This window comes from Cygnus olor, chromosome 34 (genome assembly GCF_009769625.2).
Source record: "Cygnus olor isolate bCygOlo1 chromosome 34, bCygOlo1.pri.v2, whole genome shotgun sequence".
Classification (NCBI taxonomy): Eukaryota; Metazoa; Chordata; class Aves; order Anseriformes; family Anatidae; genus Cygnus; species Cygnus olor.
Window position 1 is genome coordinate 549,994 of NC_054091.1, and position 19,407 is coordinate 569,400.

Genomic DNA, 19,407 nt, shown 5'->3' on the forward strand with positions numbered 1-19,407 from the left:
GTCCAAACCGATACTGGGACAAGAAGATGCGATTGTTGCACTTAACTGGTTTTCTGCAAGGAGAAATGACCCTGGTGTGAAGAAGTGTGTGTGCCCATCTGAGGGAGGGAAGCCCAGGGATTCCTTCAGGCTGTTTCCCAGCAGGTTCCCCTGCAGCCCCAGGGCCATGGGCAGGGAGCCTGGTGGGGGGCAGAGCAAGGGAGGCCTTGGGCTGGGCCTCTGCTGCTGAGCTGGGCCGGGCTCCTGGGCCCAAGGGGAGCTCCTGGCAAGCGGGCAGCACTGCAGAGAGCCAGCTCTGCCCAGGAGCAGCCCCTCTGCCCAGCGCAGCAGGGCTGGGGGCACTGCCTGCAGCTGGCATGGAGAGGGGAGAGAAGGGAGAGAGAGGTTATGGGCTGAGTGGAATATGAGAATACTGGGAGCTCAGAGGAGGAGAAATCTTCACAGCACATAACAGAGTAAGTCTCTTTTTGCAGTGCAATGCACAGGAGTATCATGGAGGTTTCCCAGACCCAGAACTTCCCACAGAAGATCAGGCTGGATGCACTCAGTGTTTCTTCAGTGTGGAGAAGCACAAGCTTCAGAGCAGGGGTTTCCGAGCTGCAGGGTCAGTGTGAAGGCCCCGAGGGCTTCCTCGTTGTGGGCTGGCTGCAGGCTGTGAAGCTGGGGGTGTAAGCACGGGTGCCCAGGGCTGTGGTGCAGAGCAGGGTCCCTGCTGTGCCCCAGGGGCTGTGTGCCGGGGCAGGGCCTCTGCCGCCTGCCAGGCTCAGCACTCAGCCTGCCCGGGGAGCTGCCCAGGGCGCTGCGGGGAGAAGCTGTGGGTGGAAGGAGCCCCCCCAGCAGGGCAGGGCAGGGTCCTGCTGCTGGTGGGAGGCTGCTGCCTGGGGAAGCCTGCTCTCAGCTCCACAGCACAACTGACATGTATCGAAGGGGACTTTGCAAGAGCTGGGTTAAGGCAAGGGATTCCAGCTTCAGTCTCAGCTTTTCTGAGCCTCCTGGGCTTTCAATTTTGTCTTATTTGGCTCAGTGGAAATAGAAATTGTTACCATTATTTCCAAGATTAGACTGACACTCCTAAGCCATCCCATGGAGGGTTACAAGCACCCTTAGCAAGTTGTTTTCCTGCCCCTCAGCCAATAGAAAGCTCCACCCGCTACGTGCAGTATCAGCAGGGTCTGTGTGACCTGGTCTCTAGGACATGCCCCTGGCGAGCTGCCCTTGGGCAGAGCCCTGCTGTCAGGAGGTGTCTGCAGGGCAGAGCTGAGCACCCAGTGGGTGGGATGGGGGCTGTGACCTGCAGGCAGGAGGCGTGCGGACAGAGACCCAGCAGCAGGCAGCAGAATTGTGGGCAGGGAAAAGCAAGACAGCGCTCACAGAGTAGTCTGGAACCTCCCTGTCTGCCCTCAAGGCCACAGGATTCAGGAACATGAGTCAAGCTGGATCTCTGTCCAGGGATTTCTGGAGGCCACAGTAATTGGGCAGCTCCTTGTGGGCAACTAGACCAAGCCATAGAGGACTCTGGCTGAGACCAGGATGGGTGGACTGCCTGGCTGTCCTCACTGTACTAAGGACAGTTCCTTTGCCTCCTGGGACTCACAAGATCTCACCTGGAATACCTTACAAATGCCAGGGTTTTCTTCCCTTAAAAATCCTTCTGAGCATGACATAGGCAGCTGGAAAAAACCACAGATGCTTTTCAGCAGTCAAGTGTATTGACAGTGGTAGTGCTACATAGGTCAGAGATAGATTTAAGCAGAGATTACAACTGGTTCTTATTTACCTAGAGCTGTAAGGGTGGCCTGACTCCTTCAGTGCCCACAGCAGAGACCCCTGCTCCCTGAGACACCCTCAGCCATCACCAACCAGAGCTCAAGCAAAGCCTCAGGAAGGGGAAAGTAACTGTAGGGGGGCTTTGATGAGAACTGGAGTAGGTTTTCCCCAGAGATGTCTCTCCTAATTATCACTGTCTTTCCTTCCTTCTGTAGTTCCCTTTGTCCAGGAGGATTAGATGTCCAACAGGAGCTCCATCACCGAGTTCCTCCTCCTGGCATTTGCAGACAAGCGGGAGCTGCAGCTCCTGCACTTCGCGCTCTTCCTGGGCATCTACCTGGCTGCCCTCCTGGGCAACGGCCTCATTCTCACTGCCGTGGCCTGCGACCACCGCCTCCACACCCCCATATACTTCTTCCTCCTCAACCTCGCCCTCCTTGACCTGGGATCCATCTCCACCACTCTCCCCAAAGCCATGGCCAATTCCCTCTGGGACACCAGGGTCATTTCCTACACAGGATGTGCTGCCCAGGTCTTTTTCTTTTTCTATTCTTCTTCGCTGCAGAGTATTCTGTTCTTACAATCATGTCCTATGACCGCTACGTTGCCATCTGCAGGCCCCTGCACTACGGGAGCCTCCTGGGCAGCAGAGCTTGTGCCCAGATGGCAGCAGCTGCCTGGGGCAGTGGGGTTCTCTATGCTCTGTTGCACACTGCCAATACATTTTCCCTGCCCCTCTGCCAAGGCAATGCTGTGGACCAGTTCTTTTGTGAAACCCCACAGATCCTCAAGCTCTCCTGCTCAGACTCCTACCTCAGAGAAGTTGGACTTCTCATGTTAAGTTCATTATTGGGGTTTGGATGTTTTGTTTTCATTGTGGTGTCTGATGTGCAGATCTTCAGGGCTGTGCTGAGGATGCCCTCTGAGGAGGGCCGGTACAAAGCCTTTTCCACGTGCCTCCCTCACTTTTTTGTGGTCTCCCTGTTTATCAGCACTGTCATATTTGGCTACCTGAAGCCTCCCTTCATCTCTTCCCCATCCCTAGATCTGGTGGTGGCAGTTCTGTACTCAGTGGTGCCTCCAGTACTGAACCCCCTCATCTACATCATGAGGAACAAGGAGCTCAGGGGTGCTGTTAGAAAAGTAGCTTCATGGATGTTTCTAAATATTGATAAATTTCCTCCCTTTCTTCAAAAGTGATTTCCTGAATACCTGTTTCATTATTATTCGTGTTACTTTTATCTTCACTGTCATTTACATTCATTAGTTTCTTAGAAAAATGTTTTTGATTTATACAGTGTCCATTCAGGAATGATACTGCTCTACACGTTTTTTCTCTACCTGTATGTCAGCACTGCCTCTCTCTTTGCTTTTCTGTAATAAAACAGAATCTTCTCAATTCACTGACTGATTTTTTTCCTCTCCTTTCATAGCTGGAGCCAATAAAAGAGCTGAAAGGTGTGGTGGTTTCACACTGATGGACGGCTGAAATCTGCCATGCCGCTCTTTCACTCCCTCTCCTCAAAGGAACAAATGGAGAAAATAAAATGGGAAAAGGCTCCAGGGTTGAATTAAGGGACAGGCAGAGCACTCAGCTACAGTCCTGGGCAAAGCAGGCTCAGTGTAGGGAGAGAGATAATTTATTGACTGTTACTAACAGTCTAGAATAGTTAAAAACTGCAAGCAAACTAAGAACACCTTCCTCCCTATCCACCATCTTATTCCTTATCCCCCCAGCAGCACAGGGGAATGAGGAATGAGGGCTGTGGTCAGTCCATGATGCTTCGCCTCTGCCACTCCTTCACGGTCACTCTCTGCCCATACTCCAGCATGGGGTCCCTCCCACAGGGTGCCATCCTTCCCAAACTGATCCTGCCTGGACTTCCCACAGGCAGCAGCTCTTCAAGAACTGCTCCCACACGGCTCAATACCATGGGATCTGTCCATCAGGAGCAAACTGCTCCAATACGGGTCCCCCACAGGTGGCAGCTCCCCCCAGATCCTGCTCCTGTGGGGGCTCTCCATGGGGCGCAGCCTCCTTCAGGCCACATCCACCTGCTCCACATTGGGCCTCTCTGTGGGCTGCAGAGAACTTCTGCTCCAGCACCTGGAGCCCCTCCTGCCCTCCTTCTGCACTGACCTTGGTGTCTGCAGGGCTGGTTCTCACTCCTCTCTCTCCCAGCTGCTGTTGCCCAGCAGGTTTATCCCTTTCTAAATCCGCTCTCACAGAGGTGCAACAAATATTGCTCATTGACTAGGCTCTGGACAGCAGCTGCTCTGGCCTGGAGCGGGCTGCACATTGGTCAGCAGGTGGTGAGCTAAATCCAGATGTGAGCAGGCAAAGAAGAGCCCCGTGACCCCGGGGACAGAGCGGGGACAGGGAAAGAAGTCTGGCAAGTGATTTGGTTTACCCCTAGTGGAATGCCATAGGGTATATGCAGTGCAGCACCCAAACACTTCTCGTGGCACTGGGAGGAAGGCAGGCTACCTCTGAGCACCCTCGGCAGCCACAGAAGGCCTGGTGTAGGAGGCAGTCAGTGGAAGAGCCCCATGAGCTGTCTCTGCCTCCCAGCCTGCCCAGCACAGCCCTAGAGAGTGCCAGCCCCCTTGCTCTGAAAAGCAATACCACCAGCTGGGACTGTGGGTAGCATGGAGAGAGGGTGGAGGAATGGCTGGCCAGGCCAGCACAGGCGCTCTCCTTCCTGGGAAAGGCTCTTTGTTGATGTGGGAAGTCCTGGGAGGAGAGTGGGGCCCCCTGTGTGTGCAGGGGATTCCTGGAAAGAAAAACCCCTTGGTACTTATGCAGCTTGGGGCAGGCTGCCAGGGCTCTGGGGCAGCAAGAGCTGCGTGAGGAGCCCTGGGACTGGGACTCAGCCCAGCTCAGAGAGGTGGTTTGTTCTTCCACAGAGGGACACTGAATGGCTCAGTCAGAAGTCCAGATGTGCATGGTAGAGATGAGGCTTCAGCGTGCACATTGTGTGCATGTGCTGAGGCGAACCTGAGTGAGCACAAATGCCCTCAGCCTACGTCCATTCCTCATTCCATGGGGTATCTCAGAGGAGTGCAGAGCAAGGCAATGCACCGCAGGGCTGAGATGCCTCCCAGCCTCTGGGAGAAGCAGCAGGAGCCAGAGGGACAGCACGACCACTGCGTGCCCTGCCTTTGGGTGTGCAAGGGAAGGACTCGTGTCTCTGAACACCACTATGTGTACAAGAAGTGCATGAGGCCAGCTCAGATGTGGACACCTCACAGAGCCCTGACACTTCCATGTGTGACACCAAGAACAACCCCTCCACTATCCCCATGAGATCCATCTCGCCTGCCTGGAGAGGTTCATTGCAAATGCCCCTTTCTGCTGCATCACCCTCCTCTGCCTTCCTGGACTGTGTCAGCAAATGTGCCAGGGGGACCAGAGAGCTTTCTGGAGACTTGGAATGACATCAAACCTGTCTTCCGGAAGAGGAAAGAGGAGGGTGGAGAGAATTAAGGCTGGTCAGCCTCCCCTCAGTCCCTGGGAAAGGGATGGGGCAAGCTTTTCCACAGCCACCTCCAGGCACTTCAAGGACAAAAACGGGATTGCTGAACCCACAGGAGAAGGGAAGAAAAGGGACGCTGCCTACCTGCATTTGAGCAAGGCCTTTGGCTTTGTCTTAGAGAATTCTTACAGCCAGAATGGTGCCATGTGGACTTAACAAATGGATGGGACTGTGGGTGGGAATTTGGCTGGACAATCAGGCCCAGCTGTCATCCGTGGTGCAAAGTTCTCCTCTCAGGCAGTTCTTAGCAGCATCCCTCAGTGATCAGCACTTGGGCCAACACTGTTGAATGTCATAATTAACTCTTGGAATTACAGGATGGAGCACACTTTCAAATCCTTTCTGGATGGTACCAAGCACAGAGGAGCCCTTGATCAACCGCCTCTAGATTAGTCTGCCTTGAGCAGGACAGTTGAAGAGGATGCCATTCAGGGGTCTCTTCCAACATGAGTTATTTTGTGATTCAATGACTCTTTCCATTGAAGAGCTCTCTGAAGACGTAATAGGGAGAGGAAGAAGGAAATAGAGAGAGGCAGAGGTAGAGATACATCGTGTGTTACTATGAACACAGTAGATCCTGTGAAGAATGTTTCCATATTTAAAGAAGTGTTAGAAAATTTGATAGATAAATTTCATTTAAAAAGCTTACTTTTTGTGTCCTTAGGTCCTGGCCCACAAGGCGAGTGCTGGGTGAATGTGTTCTTATGTGGTCTGTTGTGCCTCAGAAACTTAAAGTCCAGTAGGAAGCCTCTGCTCACCTCAGTCTCTGGAGCTGACAGGCCAGCAGCAGTAACATGGCTGGGGACAGGGCTTATGAGGTGGCTTCTTCCTGAAGCAGCTGATATGTCAGCCCTTTCCTCCTGGCTGACATCTGTGCTTTTCAGTTTACACCTGCCAGCATCCCTGATAAGGCAGCAGAAGGCACCTGCTTGGCACATTGATTGTGAGATGCCCTCTGTCTGAGAGCCTGATAGGCTCCATGCAGGAAGAGGCCTTGGGTGTAGTTTTTCAAGTCCCTTCTGACTGAGCTTGTGGTGGGCCAGCAACAGGCACCCAACTTGGTCACATCTACCTGAGAAGCTGGAAGGCCAGCAGCAGACCTGGAAGATTCTGGTGAGGTTGCATTTGTCTGGTCAACTCATAGGGCTCCATAAGGCTGATGGCTTGGGACACCTGCTTGAAGGGTGCTTTGAGGATGACGGAGCTTTTTCTGGTGGTGGGAAACAGCAGTCAAAACTGCCACAAAGTGCTGCTTGGAAGTTTAAGACTGGACATGAGGAGGAGGAAATGTCACTGAAAGGGTAGTGCCGTGGTGCCAGAGGTCACCCAGAAGGAGTCTGTGGTCAGCCCATGCCATTGTGTTTCAAGGAAAGGCCAGCAAGGTTGGGCAGACATCAATGAAAGTCAAGAAATGCCAGGGTGAGAGACAGGTGGAGAAGCAAGGTGGGTGCCTACAGCCTGCAGGTTAAAGGCGACAGAGATAGGGCAGCGCAGGACAGCCTGTTGTGGAGAAGACCAAGAGCACTGGTAAGTTTGGAAGGCACCAACAGAGCCAAGGTCTTTGTCCCCTTGGCTATGGCCATTGTCTCTGCTACTGAGGCTCATGAGGAGACATGCTGTGCTCATGACACTGGGGGCTTGTTGCCTCCTTGCAACCCAGTGGGGAGGCCAGGAGGTGTCATAGCATTGTCCTTCACACAGCATCACACACCCCACATCCCACTGCCCCAGGAAGAGCCCTGAGCCATGGTGAGGGTCAGGACCTCCCTTCCCAGGGGCTGCAGGCCAAGGCTTGGCCTTTGCACTTCACCAAACAAACCAAGGCCTTTACTCAGCATCAGAGTCTCCTGCCCAGTGCCTTTGCCTACCTGCAATCATGGCCTCCCATTGTCTGCTCTAACAAGTCCATGGGGAGGCTTTGTCAGTAATGACCCTCACTGGGGCCCATTAATACTCCTAGACACTTCAAGGTTTCCTTCTGACTTTAACTTCTCCTGCAGTTACATCATTCTCCTCTCACTACCTGAGGTTCATGGACTCAGCACCAAATGCACCATGGGGCTCATAACAATTCAGCCATTTTCATCCAGTCTTCCAGACTTGTACAGTTAATTAGTGAGGTTTGAAGAGTGCAGTTAACGAGGAAGTTTTCAATGAGCACTTTACAAAAAACATTTTCCATATGTAAGCTTATTTAACTTAGCCGCATTCACCTGTTTACATGGATCCAAAATGTCTCCTAAGGAGGTCTGGATGGGTTGGAAAAGCAGTTCCCTTGAAGTCCAAGACTGTATGGACAACCTTGCTGCTCACTTTCGCATCCCCACCACTTCTCTCATCAGCCACCGTGACTTACATCACTTTTAATTACATCAGACTTCTCCACTGAAGTCTGCAGGTGGATGTTACAGCACCAGCTGCTGCCTCATTACCAGAGAAAAGCAGATGAAAACATTTTTTTCTTGTTATTTATTTGTGTCTTTGTTATTCATACTTAACAAAAAATACAGCAAAAATACATACGTTAAAAATAATAATAATAAAAAAAAAAAGTCTGCGGCAGTGAGCCATATCCAAGTTGCTTCCACTGAGGTCCACCATCCACAAGGGATAACTGTACAAAAAACATTTGACTCAAATAGATAGGCAATGATAAAAGAGGAATACAGCTACAGAGTTGTCTACATGGATGATGAGAGAGACTACTGAAATACAGGCAAGCTTAATCCCTCTGAAGTCCCTAGAAGCAACTGGATGCATGAGGAGTATCTGAATGACCAAAGAGCAAGAGCAAGTGGAGGGGAACTCTGCAGAACGTGTCCAAACTGCACATGTTCAAATAGTCTGCTGGAAAGGTGACTTCTGATATGGTCTCTTTAATCAGGCCAGCAGGAAATACCTGAACGGCTAGTCCTGCCTGACCAACCTCATCTCCTTCAATGACTGGTGACCTGCGTGGTGGATGAGGGAAAGCCTGATGACGTAGTCTACCTAGCCTTCAGCAAGGCCTTTGACATGGTCTCCCATAGTATTCTCCTGGTGAAACTGGCAGCCCATGGCTTGGACAGGTCCACTCTATGCTGGGTTAAAAGCTGGCTGGACGGCTGGGCCCAGAGAGTAGTAGTGAACGGAGTGAAATCCAGCTGGTGATCAGTCACCAGTCGTATTCTCCAGGGGTTGGTGTTGGGTCCCATCCTCTTTAATATATTTTTTGATGATTTGGATGAAGGAATTGAGTGCACCCTCAGTAAGTCTCCAGATGACCCCAAGTTGGGGGAGAAGTCTCGATCTGCTGGAGTGTAAGGAAGCCATGCAGGGGGACCTGGACAGGTTGGATTGATGGGCAGAAGCCAGTGGGATGAGGTTCACCATGGCTAAGTGCCGGGTCCCGAACTTTGGCCACAACAACCCCATGCAGTGCTACAGGCTTGGGGCAGAGTGGCTGGAAAGTTGTGCAGAGGGAAGGAATCTGGGGGTGTTGGTCGCAGCTTGCCTGAACATGAGCTGGCAGTGTGCCCAGGTGGCCAAGAAGGCCAATGGCATCCTGGCTTGTATCAGGAGTAGTGTAGCCAGCAGGACCAGGGAAGTGATTGTCCCCCTGTACTTTGCTCTGGTGAGGCCACACGTCAAGTACTGTGTTCAGTTTTGGGCCCCTCAGTATAAGAAGGACATCGAGGCCCTAGAGTGTGTCCAGAGAAGTGCTACAGAGCTGGTGAAGGGCCTGGAACACAAGTCCTGTGAAGAGTGGCTGTCGGAACTGGGGTTGTTTACTCCTGAGATGAGGCTCAGGGGAGACCTTGTTGCTCTCTACAGCTACCTGCAAGGAAGTTGTGAGGAGCTGAGGGTCGGCCTCTTCTCACAGATAACTAGTGATAGGACAAGAGGGAATGGCCTCAAGTTTTGCCAGAGGGCTGAGAGTTAGGTTAGAAATTAGGAAACATTTCTTCTCAGAAAGAGTGGTCAGCCATTGGGATGGGTTGCCCAGGGAAGTGGTGGGGTCACTGTCCCTGGGGTGTTCAAGGAAAGGTTGGACCTGGTTCTTAGGGACATGGTTTAGTGGGTGACATTGGCAGTAGGGTGATGGCTTAACCAGATGATCTTGGAGGTGTTTTCCAACCTTAATTATTCGATGATTCTATGACTGGAAAGATGAAGTGCAGTGCATGAGAAAGAGTTCTGGCAAAGCAACTACAGGGGAAGATCAGTATTTTTTTTCCTGCTGTAATAAACATCCTTAAATATGATCATTTTGATTTCACGGGACACCTCAAATATTGTATTAGAAAAGTATAATTATTTCAGCTGATTGCAGTATGCTGATTGAAGTGAAAATTTTGAAATGTTTAAAAAAACTGTAGGCAATCCTCAGGCTTACAGCAATAAATTGACAATTTTCTGTCATGCATGGAGCACTGATGCCACAAAGTCCTCCCTTCCGGGACTGTTCAGGCCACCTGGCAAAGAGCAAATCTGTGACATGTAGACCTCTCCCGCCTGTTAGAGGAAACCAGGGTGAAAAGGTTCTGTGAAATGCTCCACCTTTGAATGCCTAAATTTGCTCCAATCATACCTGTATTATCTGCCTTTCTTGGTGGCTATATTCACATCTTTCTGTCTGTACAGTGATATATAAATTTGTATAGCTACACCTGTAACTACAGCTGTATGTGCCAGTAAAGGTAAATGTATATACAGAGTTACACATGTACACATGGATAACTGGGAGAGAGGCAGGCAAGTGGCTGGATTCTAGGATTTCACATCACCTGAACTATCAGGAAACCAACCCAGCAGTGCTGGGAGCTGGGGAGAGGGGAGAGGGGGAGGAAGGTTCCGGTGACACGGCTGGGAGGTGGGTTGTGACGCCATTCCTACTGCAGTGATCTGACTGCCTGGTGGCAGGCAGGCAGACACGGCGATGTCATCGAGTGCATCACAAATCCCATGGGACACAGGGGGCAACTCATGCAGGGGACAGCTCTGTCGAGCCACCATGGCTGGGCTGCTGCTGCTGAGGTCACCTCCTCACAACACTGCAATGGGCCAGGAGCAGGCAGACCTCAGGAGGCCATCAAGAGCAGCAGCTGTGGAAGCTGCAGGCAGATGCCAGGGCCCCTGGGGAGGGCTGCCCTGCAGTGATGCCACCTGGACATGGGGTGGGAGCCTGTGGGACAAGGCATGAGAAAGTGCTGGATGTGACAGAGCACAGTGTGAGAAGGGAGAGAGTACAGGCAGGGCTGTGAGGGACAGCAGCATCTCACGTGCCCTTGGTGGGCAGAGATGTGAGCAACGGGCAAACGGCACAGAGAGCTGGAGGGGAGCAGTGGGGACCCTCTGGGGAGTCAAGTCTAGCAAAGGCAGCAGTGCCCAGGGAACCTATTGGTGATGTCACTGAAGGCCCAAATGACATAGGCAATGGTATCTGAACTGTCAAATGAGGGGACAGGTGCAACAAACTAGGGATCAGTAGAGGAAATCTAGTCAGCAATTGTTGATAAGTGGGGAAGGGACTATAGCTGAGAAAAGAAGGGATCCAAGTGGATTGAGGAGGAAGAATGCTGTGGAAGAGGAGAGGAGGGGGATGCACTTGGCCAGCTGCCTGTGGACAGGGTGCTGATCAGAGCTGGCCTGTCCAGACGCTGTGCCCGATCACTGGGCTCTGTCCTGCCTTCTTATTCAACTCTGCAGCTGGCTATTTGCTGAATACTCCTGGTGTGTTGGAGGTGAATGTATGTACCTGCTTTGCTGGCCAAGCTCAGGTGGGGCTGGCTGGAGGAAGAGAGCAGGCACTGGAGAGAGCCAGGGTTGGAGCTGCCAAGTGGGGAACAGCCCGGAGCCTGGGCAGGGCATTGGGGTGGTCCCAAAGCCCAGGCCCACACTCAAGGAGCCGTGGGTTCATCTGTGCCCATGGGTAAGTGCTGCAGGGGACACACAGAGCACTGGTGACCTTCAGAACAGAGCAGGCTGAGGTGGAGAATCAGATGGAGCCAGGTGTGTTACTCATGGCTCTGTGTGCTGCTGGTGCTGGTGTGGTGGCTGTGAAGGTGCTGTTCCCTGTTGGAGTTGGTCTGTCTGTGGTTGGCTGTGTCCATGCCTTGTGTGCACATCTTTGTGTGTGGATGAGATTGTGGGTTTGTGTGTTTGGGCATGTGTATTTGTGTGTATTTGCCTGTGTGCACCAGAGTGTTGATAATTCTGGGGCAATTTCTCCAGGTTCCTAATGTAAGAAGCTAGGCTGTATCGTAGGACTGAGGGGCATTTTTGAGGGCCTCGTGGACATGGAGATGGTGAACAGGGCATCATGATGTCCTCTATAATCTCCCAGCTCCTGTGGAGCATGCAGAGGCTTCCAGCCATGCAACAGTCCCAGGAGAGGGCTCATCCTTCCAGTGTTTATGACTTCACTCCAGTCCTCCGGGTGGACCCAAGCTGTGTACTTGCTGAGGACTTTTAGACTCAGGTTCAGCACACATGTTGGGGGAAACATTAAATAAAGGGAAATTTATCTTTATTCAAAAACACCCATGAAACTCCTATATGGTGGGTTGACCTTGGCTGGCCACCAGGTGCTAACTGAGACACTCTCTGAGTCCCGTCCGCAGCAGGAGAAGGGGAGAAGAGGAGAAAGCTCGTGTGTCCAGATCAGGACAGGGAAATTGCTCACCAGTTACTATCATGGACACAACAGACACAGGTGGTCCTCCAAGGGTAAATGATCTAGAAAGGGGAGATATCTATCTCCACCTCCCTACAAGAAGGTGAAGATAAGATCAGAGGTGCAGCTGGTGTCAGAGGAGCATTGAACAGTTCATTAAGAAGGGAAAAGCAAACCCACAACATTTTTCACAATCTGTCTATATAAAGCAATATTTCTCACCAAGAAGCTCTCTCGTTCATTCCCGTTACTCTGCAAGCAGGCTCAAAGGCACGGACTTCTAAAGATACATCCAGTACATGGCACTTGCCTTTGTGAAAGAGCCACAGGTAGCCTGTGCCAAGGGTCACTCACCTACTATGATCTCTGTATGCAGACCACAGCTTTCCCGAGCCCTTTGCTCAGGGCCTCCCTGACCTCCCTGTTCCTCAGGCTGTAAATGAGGGGATTGACCAGGGGCGTGAGGATGGTGTAGAAGAAGGAGAGCACTTTGTTGAGTTGCCTTAGCGAGACTGATCGGGACATCATATAGACAACGATGAGGGTGCCGTAGAAAACAGTGATGACAGTGAGGTGAGAGGAGCAAGTGGAAAAGGCCTTCTGCCTGCTCACTCTGGATGGGATCCTCAGGATGGCAGCTATGATGCACACATAGGAGGCCAGCATAAACAAGAAAGGGAAAACCAGATCTAGGAGAGACAGCAATAAAGTTACAAGCGTGACCACTCTGGTTTCACTGCAGGAGAGCTCTAGCAGTGGGATAAGGTCACAGAAGAAGTGGTCAATTGCCTTGGGGCCACAGAACTTCAGCTGGGATAAGAGGTATATGACTACAGCAGACAGCAGAAAACCCATTAACCAAGACCCAGCTGCCATCTGGATACAGACCTTCCAGGTCATGAAGCTTGCATAGAGCAGGGGCTGGCAGATGGCCAAGTATCGATCATAGGACATGGCTGCCAGCAGGTAGCACTCAGATGTTACAAAGGAGCCAAAGAAGTAGAACTGAGCGATACAGCCATGAGCAGAGATGGTCCTGTCCCCCTTCAGGAAGCTGGCCAGCAGCCGGGGCAGGATGGTGGAGCTGTAGCAGGTCTCCAAGGAGGACAGGTTGGCCAGGAAGAAGTACATGGGGGTGTGCAGATGCTGCACTGCCACCACCAGCACGACAATGAGGATGTTCCCAGCCATGGTGACTGAGTAGATCATGAATGTCAGGAAGAAAAGTGGTGACTGGAGTTCAGGGACATTTCCCAGTCCCAGCAGAAGAAAATCCATTGGTGATGTCCAATTGTCAAGTTGTCCTTCCCCCATGCAGTGTTTTTTGTCTTTCTTTTCTCACTTGCCAGGAAGGAGACCTGTGAGAAAGAATACTTCTCTGTTAAATTTAAGAAAGTGTTGTGGTTTAACCTGGCAGGCAGCTAAGCACCACACAGCCATTTGCTCACTTCTCCCTGCCAGTGGGATAGGGTTAAAAAAAGTGAGACTCATTAAAGCTCATGGGTTGAGATAAAGACAGTTTAATAGGAACAAAAAGGGGGAGGGAAAAAAAAAATCACAAAAGTGATGCACAATGCAATTGGTCAATACCAGCAGACTGATGCCCAGCCAGTCTCAGAACAACGGTAGCCCCCCTGGCTAACTCCCCCCCAGTTTTATTTTTGAGTGTAATATCATACAGTATGGAATATCCCTTTGGGCAGTTTGGATCATCTGTCCCCTCCCAGATTCTTGTGCACCCCCAGCCTCCCCACTAGCAGGGCAGTGTGAGGAGCCAAAAAATCCTTGACTCTGTGCAAGCACTACTCAGCAGAAACTAAAATATCAGTGAGTTATCAATATTTTTCCTCCTAAATCTGAAGCACGGCACCAAAATTCTCTCTCCCAGCTGAAAACAGGACAGAGAGAGCTATGGTGGAGAATAAAGCAAAAAGTACCAAATGTAGATTTTTTGTGTAGAGAGAGTGAGGAGAGGAGAGAGTTTCAAGTGAGGACTTAGGTAATCTGCCTCCACACACCCTGCCCAAATGCTTCCCCATCCAAGCCAAGGTGGGTGAGTACCCCAAGGCTGGCTCCAACACCCCCAGCCCACCTCTAACTGAGCACTGCCATCTCAGCATCTCTGCTCCTTGGTACTGGGGCTCAGGATGTCTGGGGGAAGGTGGGAAGACACACAGCAAAGGACAGGACTGAGACTGAGGTCTCCAAAACTTACACTGTGCGAACACCCAGCAGCAAAATAACCACCGGCCTGACTCAGGACATCCAGCACTCACCTGAAGTCCTCAACATGAAGTGGTAAATTCTCCACTCTTGGTGCCTGGGAATGAAGACCAAGGCCAGGGTCTCACCAGCGTCTCTCTACCTCTTCCCCACCATGTCCTTCCTTTCCCTTCCCTTCCCCGATTTTTCTGCCAAGCTGGCCCCAGGATTCACACCTTGCTTTGTCCTTGCTTTCTCCTCCCAGCACCTCCCATGGTGGGTCTCCAGCAGCATCCCATGCCCCCTGCTCTGTGTTCTGGGGTTTATAGCACCAACAACTCTCTGAAGGTTCTTTCCATAGCTCGGCTCTCCCCAGGGACTGCAGAGAGGGAGCATTGCTTGATGGGCTCTCAAAGGAGGCTGCAACTTCTGAACTGCTGGAAAGTCCGTGAACTTCTCCATCAGTGTCTCCCTTTCTCCAGGACCCTGAGTCCTTTGAAGTCTGAGTCAGGCTCCTCCAGAAGCTAAATGGAGGCAGGGCAATCATCAAGACTCATCCACACTCACCACACAACGCCAGAAGAGTTCCCAAGAATAAGATGTTGCAATTGCCAACACAAGGTGTGCACACTGCATATTGACACAGGCATTCTTCATACTTTTGGCAGTGCTGGTGCATGGAAGACTTTCCTGTGTGCACCCCAGCTCTCACAGCATTATCTCTGCTTCCAGTTGCCCCTTTGGGAAGCTGAGAATCACCTTAAAGCCTTGTGTTATATCCTTCAAATATCTTGGTCCTTTCAAAGGCCCATGACCATCAGAAATGGTCCCAGAGATACATGTCATGGGATAAAAGGATAATGCAGGTTGGAAGGGACCTCCAGAGCTCAACTTCTGCCTGCTGGATCTCATCCTCCTGCTGGGCACTGCTATGAAGAGTCTGGTAGCTTTATCTCCTTGACAGTCCCCTGGCCATTCTCTGCTATTGTTTTCCTGCTCTCCAAAGCTCTCTTTTCTCCAGGCTGAGCTAGCTGAGCAACCTCATCAGGCCAGGAAGAGCTGGACAGGTGAGAGGAGGGATGGGGAGAGATCAGATGGGAGCTGACCTTGTCTAGAAGTTGCCTCAAATACTGGTGTTCATCTCATCCAAGATAAGGTCTGGACTGTGGGTACCCTAATTCATGCTCATCATGCAGAGACACAAGTCCGTAGTTTCCTGGTGCACCACCTGGCCTGAGCAGTAACTGAAGAAGGATTGGTGCCGTACACTCCCCATCCCTTAATATCATCGCACTTCCCAAAGGGTGGGTTGGAAAGCAATGCTGGGATCCCGTGTCAGGGTTTGCATTGATGGAAGCATGACCCAGCAGCCATGTGAGCTTCCTGCTGTACTTGTATGCAGCACATATCCTTGATACAGTCTCTCCCAACCCATGTGCTGGCCCTTACCCCAAATGTCACCCCCAGACAAGGCTCCTCAGCTCAGGTCCACCTGGAGGACTGAAGGGAAGCTGCGACCACAGGAAGTCCCAGAAGAGAATCACAGAATCATAAAATGGCTTGGGTTGGAAGGGGCCTTAAAGAACATCTAGTTCCAACTCCCCTGACATGGGCAGGGATGCCATCCACTAGATCTGGTTGCTCAGGGCCTCATCCAACCTGGTCTGGAACACCTCCAGAGATGAGGCATCCACAACTTCTCTTGGCAACCTGTTCCAGTGCCTCACCGTGAAGAATTTCCTCCTACTCTCTCTACTTTAAATCTCCCCTCTTTTAGTTTAAAATCATCCCCCTTTGTCCTCTCATTGTCTGACCAAGGAGAAAGTCACTCTCCATCTTTTTTATAAGCTCCCTTTAAAATCTGAAAAGCTGCAATGAGGTCACCCCTGAGCCTTCCCTTCTTCAGGCTGACCATTTCCAGCCCTCTCAGCCTTACTTCATAGGAGAGGTTCTCCAGCCTTTTGACCAACTTTGTGGCTCTCCTCTGGACCCATTCTAACAGATCGACATCCTTCTTGTACAGGGGACCCCATACATGGATGCAGTACTCCAAGTGAGGCCTCACAAGAGCAGAATAGTTTCTGATAGATGGTTCCTGAAGTACAGTGGTGACAGCAATGCTGAGTACAACTACCACATCAGTCTCACTTCCCATAATTTTATAATACCATAAGCCAGTGTTACACAGGACAGCAAAATAATAACCTTAAGCCAGCCCCCAGAAGTGATAAACAGCACCGCAAGGAACACACAGCTGGTAATGTGCTATACAACATAATTCAGAGACCAAACACTGTGGGAAAGGAATTCGCAGGGAGCTTTCTGCTGTTTCACATGTCCCTGAGTTAGAGATAATGAGGAAAACAGCGGTAGAACCAAAAACTTGAGCAAGGTCGAGATAAAGTAAATTGGCTACAGTGTTAAAGATGAGCTTTGGGCAGTGGCCAATTGCTGGCTGGCTCGAGGCGCGTGTCTGAGGGTCTCTAACCAATTGTAAGACAGATTCGGGCATGTGGACAGTGCGTGGGGCTATGGGGAAAGTATATATAGTGGCGATAAACGTCTCCTGTTCAAGAGCCATCAGGACTCCATGTCGTGCATCCCTTCAAAACACAACTACTACCCTGAGATCCACAAAAAATCAAGATTATTTTCAGTAACTATTAAGCTGATATAATGCTTGTAGTAATTTTATTTTAACATCTTCTGGGCAGATCTGTCATTATCTCTACCCTTTGGGCCCCACGTTATATGCCAAAGGGAGTGTTGTGGTTTAACCTGGCAGGCAGCTCAGCACCACACAGCCGTTCGCTCCACACTCTACCAGTGAGATGAGGGAGAGAATCGAGGGGGGAAAAAAGGGAAAATGAAGGGAAATAATAATAATAAAGATGTTATTGTTGTTGTTGTTGTTGTTGTTGATGATGATGATAGTAGAATGCACAAAGCAAGTGATGCACAGTGTAATTGCTCACCACCTGCTGACCTATGTCCAGCCCGCTCCAGGCCAGAGCAGCTGCTGGTCGGAGCTGAGCCAATGAGTGATGCTGGTTGCACCTCTGTGAAAGCAGATTTAAAAAGGGATAAACATGCCGGGAAACAGCAGCTGGGAGAGAGAGGAGTGAGAACCAGTCCTGCAGACACCAAGTTCAGGAGATGCTCCAGACACCGGAAGTTCCCCTGCAGCCCATGGATAGGCACATGGAGGAGCAGGCTGTCCCCCTACAGCCCATCAGTCCCACATGGAGCAGATCACCATGCTGCAGCCCATGGAGGAGCCCCCGGTGGAGCAGGTGGATTTGGCCTGGAGAAAGCTGCGGCCCATGGAGAGCTACCGCTGAACAACGCTCCAACTCCTGGGACCCCAAAAGACCACACAAAAAATATTTACTTCCCCTTTTCCTCTGGGGAGGGGTTGTGATGGAGTGGGGTGGAGGAGGTCACCTGCATAGCAGGGTAAATCCATCACAGTAGGGGTATGGGAAGTGTTCAGAACTAGGGCTGTGGCATTCCAGAGACGACATGCTCTGCCAGCTTGGACACACAAAAGGGAATGAAGAGAGGTTACCCTGAAGGAGAGCAGTAGAAGAGGAAGGCTTGATTTCCAACACAGGCATTTCTGGTGCACTCCTGAGCGGCCTGTGGGAGCTGCAGGCCTCACCAGTCTCTGTGACACTGGATGTCTTTCCTCTCAGAGCCAGATTCCAAAGAGGCACCAGCTCCCAGGGAAACCTGACCCTGGATTGTCCCACATCATGAGGACACACCAAACCATGCCCAGAGGAGCCCTGGGGCTCAGGGCAGCCCTAGTGTCAGGACACAGGAGTCCTGGCTGCCACATTGTCCCCTGAGCCGAGGGGGATCCTCAGGCAAGGGTCTCGCAGCAGCCACCAGCCTTGTCCAGACCCCTCCACGGCTCAGGACCTGCAGCTTTGGACAGCTGACAGCCCCTGGGCCACCCCTTGGGAAGCGGCTCCTGACATCCTCACCTTTAGGGGAGAGCTGCAGGAGCACTGGGAACATGGAAGTCAGTTCAGAGGGGATGGTCACCCTCCAGCAGCCCTCCATCTCGCTTGCTGCTGGCCCTCAGCTCAGGACAAGGGATGCGCGCCCCGGCTCCTCAACCACAGCTCCTCTGCAAGGTGCCCCTACTCCTCCGCCCATCAGCGAGGGTCACCCAGTGCAACCTTGCTGCCTGCTGCCCCCACTCCTGGCCACAGAAGGACAGCGGTGGGGAGCACCCAAGCAGTGCCCAGCAGGCACCAGGCCTTGCAGGGAAGTGCCGGCACTGCCGCTGCTCCAGTGAAGATATCCTGGTGATGCAGTGCATCCCCCTGTGACATCAGCCCATGTCATTTGAAGGCTTATGAGGTCAGCAGCATGGAGATGGCACAGCTCAGGAGAGAGACAAGAGATTTCCTTTCTTGTCCTGAGAAACAGTCACCTCCCTTCTGCCCAGTTCTTTACCAGAAGTTCCTGGCAAATCCACCAGGAACATCTCCACATGGTGACAAAGGCCACGGAATAAAGGAAGTGGAGCGCTGGAGAAGTCATCGCTGTCCACCTGCCCGAACATGCCTCTGCTCTTGGAAGCCCGTCTAGGAAGCTGGGGTTTGAGACCTGTCCTGGGGCTGGGCCTTTTTCAAAAGATGGGAGCGAAGGCCTCCAGAGCAGGAGGACCCCGTGGAAGAGGCTGAGGTGGAGGGGCAGCCTGCCCCTTGCAGCCAGGCTGCCAGATCTGCCTGCAGGAGACCACTTGTGCCTTTGTGTACCCAATGAAGGAGGAACCTGTCATGATTTAGGATCTAAAGTCTCTCACTTCAGGAGACCTGTGGCATACTGCACACAGATGCACGTGGTCTTGTGTCAGCTGGACTATGACAAATGGGCTGCAGGGAAAGACAAGAGTGAGCCAGTGCAGCGCTGCCATGGCAACCGTGCAACCGCCTGACCAGGCAGGGCGGGCGCCGCCATCTTAGGGGTCCTGGGTGGGCTGGGGGCGTCTCGGGGCCTGAGGGGGGGACCTGGCCTGTGTGCCCGGGGCGCCCCTGCCCGCCCCTGTCTTTGCTCGCTCCCTGTGCCTCACCGCCTTGTCTTCCCTTTTCTTTGCAGTGTCGAATGCACGAGAAGCCCGACAGGCTCAGGAAGGCGGCCATTCGGTTGCACAAGAAGCAATAGGGCTGGATGCTCCTGAAATGCTACTTGTTGCTGGACAGGGCGGCACCCTGCCACAGTCATGGTGACAGC

The 19,407-nt window shown here is 51.9% G+C and overlaps 2 protein-coding genes across 2 annotated transcripts in view; one reads left to right on the plus strand and one right to left on the minus strand.

Moving 5' to 3' along the window:
* Window positions 1–19,407, plus strand: part of LOC121062742 (coiled-coil domain-containing protein 81-like) — a 137,814-nt gene that overhangs the window by 98,259 nt on the left and 20,148 nt on the right. The window lies entirely within an intron of this gene.
* LOC121062714 (olfactory receptor 11A1-like) lies at window positions 12,316–13,272 on the minus strand. The gene has a single exon (XM_040542887.1). The coding sequence runs from the start codon at window positions 13,270–13,272 to the stop codon at window positions 12,316–12,318; it is 957 nt and encodes a 318-aa protein (XP_040398821.1).

Excerpts from the sequence above, each read along its gene's own strand:
- LOC121062714 (XM_040542887.1), bottom strand. The coding sequence starts at position 13,272 with ATGGGGGAAGGACAACTTGACAATTGGACATCACCAATGGATTTTCTT.